This window comes from Ciconia boyciana, chromosome 1 (assembly GCF_034638445.1).
Source record: "Ciconia boyciana chromosome 1, ASM3463844v1, whole genome shotgun sequence".
Taxonomy (NCBI): Eukaryota; Metazoa; Chordata; class Aves; order Ciconiiformes; family Ciconiidae; genus Ciconia; species Ciconia boyciana.
In genome coordinates this window covers 204,053,731-204,064,936 of record NC_132934.1, presented here as the reverse complement: position 1 = coordinate 204,064,936, position 11,206 = coordinate 204,053,731, and the positions used below count along the sequence as shown (strand labels likewise).

The window sequence follows — 11,206 nt, the reverse complement described above, 5'->3', positions numbered from 1 at the left end:
TACTAATGAACCAGACATTTACAGCACCCTGGGGGAAAGAATCTTCCTGCAGGGATGTTTGGCCCTTCTCTCCACACCACTTAAGATATATGGCTCTGTCTGGTCCTTGAATTATCATATTACTGATACTGTTGGGTAGGTCTGGGGCTAGGAGCTCGAAATCCTGCCTACCTTGGCGGGCAGAAGGGCCTCGTCACCATGGACTGGAGAGTCTTCCCTGAGCCATAGCCCTCAGTGGAGGTCCAAGACTTTGTCAGACTTTTCTCTGTCTCTTGTTTCCAAACAGTTTGTCAAAACAAATTAATCCCTCCCCTTTGCTCTACATAGAGTCTAGTAATAGAGTGGAGTCTCCGTCCTTGGAGAAATTCAAAACCCAACTGGACATGACTGAGCAACCTGCTGTAGGTGACCCTGCTTTGAGCAGACGGTTGGACACGACCATCTCTGGAGGTCCCTTCCCACCTCAGCCAGTCTGTGATTCTTCAACGCATAAGTTTTTAATTTTTGGGGAAGGAATCCTTTTTCTTCATATACTAGGTACAAGTGGAAATACCACTTGTGTACGTACATACAATTACGGTACCACAATATGTATTACCAAACCAAATTGATTTGTTTATTCTTTGTTTGGTAAAAGGCTACAACTGTGACAGTGGATAGAAAGATTTGACAGAATCGTTTTGATACAAAGGGTGGTTCTCTGGACCACCTTCACTTGGAGGGGGTAAACTGATTTCAGATTGAGTTGAGAGAGCTCATCTCAGCGCTTGAGATTATACATCTCAAGAGTGCATCCACTACTTGAGATTATACTCTCCAAACTCAAACACAGACCAAAAAGGTTAAGATGTCTGCTTTTATTACTTATCTAATAAAAATGCAATGAATAAAAATTAAGGGGTTTTTTTGTTATGTCACCACCCTTTATATCAAAATATTTGAAAGGTACCCAGTTCTTTTTATCCTGTTCTCTCCGTGCTGGTTGCAAAACTGAAATTCTTCCAACGGAAGCAGAAATCCTTTGTCAGCTTGAAATTGGAGCATCTAATACAGTAACTGTTATTATGTAACTTGTTCCATTTTTATTAAAGCATGTCTGTGCCACAGCAACTTTCTATAAGCAATACATAAATGAGGTTTTGAAACAGTTTCAAAAATCAGATTTTATAAATTCTGTTTTGAAATATGATTTTTTCTACCTATAAACAAATTTCAGAACAAATCTTAAGTCAAACCAATTTTAGAAGATAGTCTAAAACCTAGAATCCTTCCTTCCTACTATTCATGGTAGAATATTTGCTGGTTTGGAAATCCCATTTCTTGAAGAAGTCTGAAAAGAACTGCAAAATCAAATTTGCACTTTAAACACTTAAGGCAGATTTTCAAGGCCGGTCAATGAATGACCAAATAAATTATGAATGTTATGTATTTCAGCATATTTGACCAAGACTATCAATAAACAAAGTTAAACTTCCTAGAATGAGAGACCAGAATACTAATTTCTGCATTTTCATTAGCTGCTGCACTGGAGTCCCTGGGAGAGTAAGTACAAATTGGACATCTGTTGAATTTGCATTACAGCAGTGTGACTGAGCAATGCACTCCAGAAAAGAGCAAGGGAAATCTTAAATTAATTTGCAGGGAAGCATTTTTACAGCTGTTGCAGATCTTAAAATCAGCTAGAAGAAGATTCTGTGTTCTTCAAAAATGGGAAGAATGTTTAAAAAATACATTATTTTTAAAGAAAGGTAATGATGATTTCCTGAATGACCTCAGGAACCATATACTTTTTCAGCTGAAGAGACACAGAGCTACGTTTCATGTTGCAGATTTATAAAAGCTGTCACTCATGTGAGCACAAGGACAAACCGATAATGTTAGCTAGCCATTAGTTACACATAGCGATGCCAGATGGGAGGAGCTTTATGCTATCCTTGGACACTTAGCAGTTGCTGAGCTGCTGTCTACACAGTATATTCAGTGCATTTCTGAACGGGAAAAAAATGTCTCCTCCACCCATTAAATATGTCCTTGTTCACTGTATACAAGAGAACTGCTTCCTTTGTTAGAAAATGTCTCTTCTGACTGTTTTTTTTTTTTTTTTCCAAAAAAAAAAGTAAGAAAAGATATATGAATTCTTTCTCTGGGTAACAAGAACGAAACCAAAGGGGTTAAATATGCTCACCTGAATGGATGACTGTTCCAGGTCAGTGGCATCACCGTACAGAGCAAGGCACACATGCATGAAGACAGGCTGCAAAGCTGGGCCCCTGGACTGTATGCTATCTGTATGTCCCTTATCAGACAGGGCATCTAGCTAGTGAAGAATTAATTTGGCAAAAATTTCATGTCCTTATTCAGTCCAAGATCCAGTGAAGGCCTAAGGCAGGCTTTAGCTTAACACAAGAACCTTATATTGAAAGTTAGTTATCAAAGCTATGAAAGTTATGTTCTAGATGCAGCACAACAAAATTTGCTTCTGCCAAAGCTGGGGGAAATGCCCGAACTCACAAGGGTAGATTAATTTTCCCCATCTCGAGAGGCTTTAGGTTCCTCCAGCTGCCCTGCATACAGCAATTGGATGCTTAGCTCTGCCCTGGTTCAGGTGAGATGTGGAGCTCCAGCAGGAACCTCCTTTGCCAGTAAGGAGCAGCTTCAGTAGGACGAGCGAGGACATCTCTGCTGGAGCCAAGCCAAGCCCACAGGGGCTGAGACCAGCACCGAGCCTGGGGGAGCACCCTAATCCGGCTATCAGAAATGCTGTGCTGCTGCCACACTGCTGCTGCTGTTTCACAGGGAAGCTGTCAGCTCTTCCAGCTCGGGGGTTCAAACTCGATTATCCCAAAACTGCACTTTGGTACTTCCCTGATGCTCCTGGGCATGACTGTTAAAATTCACAAGGAGACCTAGCATAGATGCTGTCATGTTGTGGAAACGTCCTCCAGTAAATCACGGGTTTTAGTTCACCTGAATTCTGAATAATCACTCAGAGTATCTTCTTTCAAAAGCAGTATTTATTTTTTCATCAAGATAAGACACATTACATACTGCATAAAGTAAAAAAATACTGCTAGAAAAGCTGCATTTAACTGAGATAACAAAAAAAATATATAGAGATTGCACTTGAGAAAGTAGGCTCCATCCCAGAAGAATACAGTAAATGAAAAGCTAGTGAATGGTTTGAAATTAGGAATCTTTCTGAGTTTCCTTTGAAAATTTATTTATTTTGGGGGGTTCCAATTCCACCAATAAAAATGAACTAGATGATTAGGTTTTTTAATAGCATTGCTTTTTAAGTTACAATAATATGTAAATAACATTTCAATTATTACATAGACAAAAGAGAAAATAAAGGTGGGGAAAAACATCTCTGCAATTTCTGCTAATAAATAAAAAGGAAAAGTTCTACTGGTATTTGGTTTCGCTAGGGTCATTGCAGCTTGGAGCTTGGGATTTTGGGAGTTTTACTTAGTTCACATCTATGTTATCATTCCCACACTGCAACATAAAGCCCATCCTTAACTCTCCTGCACTGGCCTGGAGCATACTGTCTTTATGGCAGATGGCAGCATGAAGCAGTGAATGGTTCCATTCATTACTAAGTGGCCTGGGAGAAATACTTTAAAATTTGTGACAAGTTTAGCCTCTATTTAAGAAAGTAACCCCAACATTAAGCAAGAGGATAATCCCTTTTATATCAATCTCCTTTTACTTTACAGCTAAATTTTTCTGCTGGACCCTGGCATCCACTGCTGCCTGTATCTAATTCAGTTAGCTAAACTGTTAGCTATTCAGTCTTTAAAATGAGTATTCATACCATTTACCTTTGTGTATCTCACTTAGATGCTAAAATCAGATTTCTACTCTCCCTATATAGTCAAAAGAGAGAGAGAAAAGCTCCCACGTTGGGCGATTTCAACCTGGGGTCTAAGGCACACTTTGGGAGATCCTCTCTCCCCTTTGCCTGTAGGGGTAACTCAGGCTCCCAGATGAGGCTGGATCCCCAAAATTAGGAGGTGTAACTCCCCCCCCCCCAACACATGGCTGTTCAGGTTGGAGACTGGGTGAGCATGCAGAGGTGTGTGGGAGATGCCAGGCACAGTAGATGCCTGGTGCACATTTTCCCCTGGGGAATGGGAATTAAAGGACCACTCAAAGCACAAAGCCATATGAAACTGATGTTTCCTACAACCAATGCTAACTACGAGGCCAGAGTGCTTAGGCATAATTCGGGCATAACTCAGTCAGGAATATAGATTAGAGTGCACTGGCTCAAAAACAATCAGTACTGCCAAGGTCTCGCATGCAAATTTCTTCCAAAATTACCTAAAAATTATGGAAGGGCTGGGTCAATCTTGTTATTAAGCTAGGGACAGAAAAAGAATGAAGTCTTCTTTAAATAGTCCTGAAATACGAAATGAAGCTGGCAATCTTTGGTTACAATGCTGTTCTTTTAATGTGAATTGCTTTGAAAAATGGTTAATCACTTCCCAAGTCAGCATTCAGGAGCATTCTTAAATAGATATCTGGGAGGCAGAGAGGAAAAATTAATATAAATAATAAAAACCCCACACATTTTGAATCTCAAAGGTTAAAGTACAGGAAAGAAAGTAACAAAACATTTCTAAGGGATGTTTCAGCAAAGCTTTGCTAAAATTATGAAAGAGCACTTCTAAAATACTTGAGCTGATAAAGACGGGAAGGCACAACATTAGGGCACTTTTATAGCAAAATTGTAGATTGCTAAAACGTACTGGCTCAAAGGCTCTCAATATCACATTGTAGCACATGCCAGTTTTCACTAATTATAACGCACTATTGTCAAAATACTTTGCTCTTTCAGAGAGACAGAAACACAAGAGGCAACACAAACAAGATGAATCGATGCAACCTATGTCTGCTGTTAAATAGAAAACATCAGCCATTAAATGTGCCACCCCATTCCCTCCGTTACATTCATGATCAAAACTCCAATTCTTTGCCAGACTTAAATCTGCCGGTATTTTACACTTTTGGAGCAGCATTTTAAAACCTTTAAATCTAGTTTGGAAGGATGTTTGTTTTTTTCCTTTTTCAGCTAGAGCACTTTCATATTTTAAAACACATAGGAAGCTATGCTGTAGCTTTTAAAGTGCTTATTTTATTATGAGGTGGTGTTTAATAATATTCTTCTGGAAGTTAATAAATGACGCACATTTTCCAGGACAGACAGACATTGCTTAATGAGTTAATATGCCTCAGCAAAATGCAATCAAAAAGAAATTCACTGTCAACAGTTTAACCATGGCAATACACAGAGCTGAAATGAGACAACTAACCTCAGATAACTAAGATTAATGCATATATGACAAAGTTATAATAATCCATATTTAAAACAAACAAACAAACAAACCCCAAACCAAATAACGATAATTAAATCTCAAGCACATTTTTGTTTCCCAGTAACACAACTGCAAAACAAATCAATATTTTCAACAAACAAGTGCCCTATCTTCATTGCCTGCTTGGGGAAACACGGCACTCCTCGAACTGCAGCGAGGAGGATGCAGGGGGAGAGCTGTCTCTCCCTTTTTGTGTCGAGGGGGCTCCTCCTGGGCAACTGTGTGCAGCTCTGGGCAAGGGGCAGGAGTCCAGGCCAGGTAGGTAGAGACCAGAATCAGCCCCAGCCCACAGGGACTGACCTGGGGAACTGGCAGGAGCCCCCTCTTGCAGAAGCGCCTGGGCGATGGCTCCCATGGAGTCACTGTGGCAAAAGTACCAGCCTCCGCATCCCCCTACAGCCACCAGTGTCCCAGCTTATGCAAAGCATCTACTAATTTCAGCACACGATTTGCTTGAGTACAGTGAGATTTGACTTTACCCATGTGTTATTTCATGTAGTCATGGATTTTCCTCATTATATCTCACTCAGTTCAGTGGGAACGCTGGGAAGTTCCCTCTCAGAGAGGGACAAGCCATTTTACACTCATACAGGCTCAAATTCTCTCTTCATTTATACCCACAAAACCCTACTGACCGTCAGGAGAGCTGAGCAGGTAGAAATGGCAGCAGAATTTGAGTGTAGGGACTGGTGAGTGAGAAACAAAACACAACGCTATTTGATTGCCAGCTACCACAAATACCTACACAACTGGTGTTTAATTTCAGTGGGTATTGTGTGCTTAAAGACTATAAGTGAGCTTTGAAAATCTCAATCCTCAGAATCTAGCTACAGATAACCATAATCCTATATTCTTGGATGCTGATACATAAATCTATGATATACCTGTTTAGCTGCCATGGCACTAATCAGCACAGCTATGCTGAAACACAGCAATCATTTTTGCTAATTGCAAAGGCAGGCTAGTAGCAAAGTTCAAATGATTAGTTAGTAAAGGTCCTCAGAGCAAACCTGCTTAAAAGTAAACGTCCATCTGGTAAGCTGCAATTAGTGTGTCTTGGTTTTTTCTTTTATTTATTTATTTTTTATCGCGGTGGTCTTGAACTGCAGATACAATCACAACGCTCATGGTGATCCAGCTGTATATCTACTAAGGCCATGTTGTTCCTGGTTCTGCCTTTTCTTCTGGGATGCCCAGCCTCAGGGATGAATTTCAGCACCTGGGAGGATCAACAGAAATGCACTGATTAGAAAACGCTGTTAGAGATTTGAGGATGAGAGTGTTGGGGCCCTGAGGGCACCAACGGCCCTTAATGGCCCTGACCAGCATTAGTTTGGACACATTTTTGTTTCACTTCCACCTTTTTCTTTCCACTCTGTGGCATCCTGCTGTACTGTTTGTCCTGGAGCTTTGACAGATTGGATTGTTTCCTACATCAGGTATCTTTATATCATGCCGTTCCCTAACCATGTCCAGAGTTGCTCCTTTGCGTGCAAATTATCAAGCATGTTTCCTTTGGCTTGTCTTTGCAGTCCCATACATATTTGAATTGCTCTGCCCCTTCTCTCACTTGTACAGTATTTCTGCTCTAAAGAACAAGGAACTTTTTTTAATGCAATTTGAAATTTCTGAAGCACATATCATTAGAATTGGTCCAAAAATGAAATGCCTGTGGGAGGCAGAAGGAGATGAATGGAGCTTGCGCAAAACATGTGCCAGATACCATTGAGTTTCTCTGGAATCTGACATTTGTTGTTTTATCTTAAAAATCTCTGCCTCAATTTAAATAATTTCTTACAAATTTATTGTGAATAATGTGAGAAAAAGAAACAAAACAAAAATGTATTTCCTAGTGAAGTATATATCATATAAGAGGCTTCTGAAAAGAATTCTATCTAGGCAAGTTAACCCTGAGACCCCTAAAAAAGAGGGTTGTAAGTTATAAAGAAGATGAAAAAAACGCAACAAACACGAGTTGCAACAAAAGAAATTCTGTTTGGGTATATGGAAGAAAATACTGAGAGTGGTTAAACACTGGAGCAGTTTGCCCAGAGAGGTTGCAGAAACCTTCGAGACAGTAAAAATTAACAGGACAAGGCCCTGAGCAAGCTCATCTAACTTCAGAATTCTCCTTGCTTTGAATGGGACATTGGGCTAGATGACCCCCAGAGTTGCCTTCCAACCTGTATTATTATATGGATCTATGATTCCCTGAAAATGGTCTTGCAGATACGTGGAAAACAGCCATAATGTTGCATCCTATCTAATCTTCTGTGATAGTGTAAGTACGTAGAACATGGACTGGAAAAAGCTGAGGAGGATGGCGGTTTGCAGGGGCATGCTTTGCGAGCCCACCATTGGAGGTTCAGTTGCTGTGTAAGAGCTCATACCCCCACTAGCATGGTGGTGCAGGTTGAGGGGAGGAAATCCTCTGTTTTGTTTCATTAGTTTGCTGTTGATAGGTCTACAGTAGTTTAACAAAAGAGATGCTATTTTCCAATTTCTGCCCTGAAGCTCAAATATTAGTTTGGATTAGGTACAACAAATGAGTTAAGACTAAGAACACTTTAACTCTGCTACAGCATTTTTCTTCCAAAATCTCACAGCACATTGCACAGAAAGATATGCATCACTGTCAAACTTGTATAGATGGAGAATCTGAAACTGATTTGCTCAAGGCTCTGCAACATATCAGTAGAAAAACTACCAGTGGCATTATATAGTCCTTTTCCTTTTGAAATCACTTATTTACGGATGGGGAGCAGGACACGGAGAAAGCAAGGCTGCAGCTCCACAGCTGGCAGTAGGTAGGTTGGCCTGTTCTATTCTCTGTGGCCTCAAGTACTTGAGTCCAGAAATCATGCACTGGTAAGGTACTACAGCTAACACATCTCACCTCTTGGCAGGCTGTTCTGACTCATGCTAGCTTGGCCAAGTGACTGATAGATCAGCTAGATTTGTCTTGCTCGTTCAAAAGATGGATAGAAGTCTGTCTTGTCTATCACCTGCGAAAGCCACCGGTCAAGTGGGGAGTGGGACCTAAACTTCTTTAGCGTCTCAGCCACAGAAACACCCACACTTCTGCCCTAAATAACAGGTCCCCTAACAGATCATACTGTTACTCAATTAATAATTCTCTTTTTTCACAAAGTACTTTCCATACTTTGACGTCGCAACACCATATAAGAATTGAGATGGTCTCGGGAAGGAAAGGGAATAAGGGGCTGCATACCAGATGAGCAAAGTATGAGCAATTTCAACAGAGTTAGAAAGTCCCCAAAAGTAAGTGTGAATGACTTGCCAAAAGTTAACCATGGATGGTGTGCAGAGCGGGTGGGGAAAGGCAGGCAGGTGAGCAGCCTTCAGGATGAGAATGTTCGTTCTCTACCGTTAATGTCTGGAGGGTAGGAAGGCCATGGAATGTAACAAAAGTGATAAGCACGGAATACAGTCTATTATTTTGTCCTCCCTTTTGTGATAAAATGTATGTTTAACCTATGTAATACTGAGAGGAAGAACTGTGCCTAAGCAAGGTACAGACATGCTGCTTTAACGTGTTGGGAAGATAATTACTTCTCCCTGTTAGAAATGCAGAGACATGTATTTTTTTTTTTTTAAAGCAACAAAATTATAATGGATTTGAATTGATTTCAAACATTGACTGCCTCAATATATGCAAATAAATCCTGATGGACACCAGGACAATTCACTGTACCACACTGTCATCCAAAACACAGAGGAACTGAACCCAATCAGGTTGCTGTGATTATTATAGAGCTGAAAATAGACTGCATATTCAAAGATGCTTTTTTTAAGAAAACATACTTCTAAAATCAAGTACAGCTGCTGATGCTGACCCCATGATAAAATTCTGTATTTAAAGAAGCCATTCATCAAAATCTGACAAATTCAGATGACTGGCATTTTGCAAGATCATGGGTAGGTAGATCTGCTTTTTTCAATTGAGTGCAAATGAAAGTATGCAGTGGGATGAGAGCAAAGATGTGGGCTGTATTTAAGCTAACAGACCTCCTGACAGCTTGAGGATTTTCCCCGTGTTTTATATTAAGAAACATGAGCACAGTATATGGGCTTTGCTGATAAGAGTAGAAAAATGAATTGGCAGGCACTTCCCAGACAAGACAGGAAAGCAGTGTTTGAACACAGCTGAAATTGGACTGCTTTAATAGCTGATCACAGAACTGATGTTCAAAGCTCTCCATCTAGCTTCCACCTAATAGTTTTAGTTTCAGCTAAATACAAGGGAATTGAAAAGAATCAGGAAGTAAGGCCATTTCTGGTGACCACAGTAGTTGAAAGAAAACCCTTTAGTCTCAAAATAGCTGCTGTTTATACATTACATGGCCAGGTCCTTAAAGGTGAGGAACTACTGAATTAATGAAAAGAGTTCAAAGAAATTTTGTTCAGGACACTTTATTGCTCCTTTTCTGATGGGATCAGTAGCTGTAAGAAAATATGGATGTGAGGGAGGTCTGGAATGCTCAAGAAGTTTGTTTTGCATGGGCAAAAAAGAAGTATAACTTTGCAGTTTTCAAATTAAAGGAGCAATGTCTGTCACTACTAATCAAAATGTGTGCCTCAGCTGTTAGATCATTGCTTCACAAAGAGTATGTAACTACAGCCATATCCCCCTCATCAAATGCTGAGTTAATTATGGTCATAAAACTATTAAAGCAATAAAAACACCCAACAAGACAGAGGACTTAGCTTCTGAGCTGGATTTAATGTTTGTAAGAAATACAAAAAGGGGTATCAGGGCCTTGTAGCATTTCTTGTGCAGACAGCTCCATAGGAGCATACCAATATGCTGGATGGCATTTTATTTTGTAGATATGCCTGAGCATCTGAGAGGTTTCAAGGTGAGGTGACTGTGGCCACTGCATAATTTTCCTTGGGGGCGGTGGTGAAGGAAATAAAGAAAATGCTTAAATACATTTCCCTGCCAGGAATCTTGCTCATTGATCGTGCATTGAATTTGCATGACAGCTTCTGAAGGACTGTTTAAATGACAGAGCAAAGCTACCACAAAAATCAGTATCTGGAAGCTGAAGATGGAAAAACTCAAACTGGAATTAGGGCACACTTGTTTAAATCAGGCCGACTCATCACCCGGACAGCCCTCCAAGGAACCGTGGGGTTTCCGGCCTGTTTGAGGACATCAGAAAATAGCTGCCTTTCCAGAAAGTATACAGTACAAGTTTGGGTCTTGCTTTGGGGGCAGCAGCGTGCTCTCCAGTGGCCTGTGGAGCACAGGAGGTCAGGGCTGGTGGCCCCTCTAATCTCAGCAGATCTGTAAGAGCACTTCATGATCAGGGGCTGAGGAGCAGAACGGTGATGACTGCTGGGGAAAAGACTGAGCTGGAGATAACCTGTTCACCCTGACCCAGACCTGCCATTTCTCCAGTAGAAGCAGCAACAAAGAAGTGACTCCAGAGAACGATTCACCTGAAACACCCACCTCTGGTGGGGCTAGCTCTGATAACTAGGAAAGGAGCCCAATGGATGGACTCACAGCTTTAGATGGGTAGAGCCAGATGAGTTGAACCACTCCCTCCAACATTCGCTGATGATCCTAGCCACGTATCATTTACCTTTGAAGTCAGGCAACATTTAGCCATGACAGTCCATGATGGCTGATTTCTGTTTCAATAAAAAGCAAAGAGTAATAGGAAACCCAGTCAACACCTCTTAAAAATAATAAAAAAAGGGGTATCCAGTTGCTCATAGACATTTTTTTTACTTACTATCATTTACTTTATTTATTAGGAATAATAGTAACATTCTTTGTTAAATTCTTGACCAGT

At 40.6% G+C, this 11,206-nt stretch overlaps 1 protein-coding gene across 3 annotated transcripts in view; it reads right to left on the bottom strand.

Annotated features, from left to right (window-relative positions):
* Window positions 1-5,150: 5,150 nt before the first annotated feature.
* Window positions 5,151-11,206, bottom strand: part of PDGFD (platelet derived growth factor D) — a 144,386-nt gene continuing 138,330 nt past the window's right edge. For all 3 annotated transcript variants that reach the window (XM_072850634.1, XM_072850633.1, XM_072850632.1), the window contains one exon: window positions 5,151-6,600. In XM_072850634.1, the coding sequence (XP_072706735.1) occupies window positions 6,466-6,600 (135 nt within the window). In that variant the 3' untranslated portion in view covers window positions 5,151-6,465. The remainder of the gene's footprint in view (window positions 6,601-11,206) is intronic.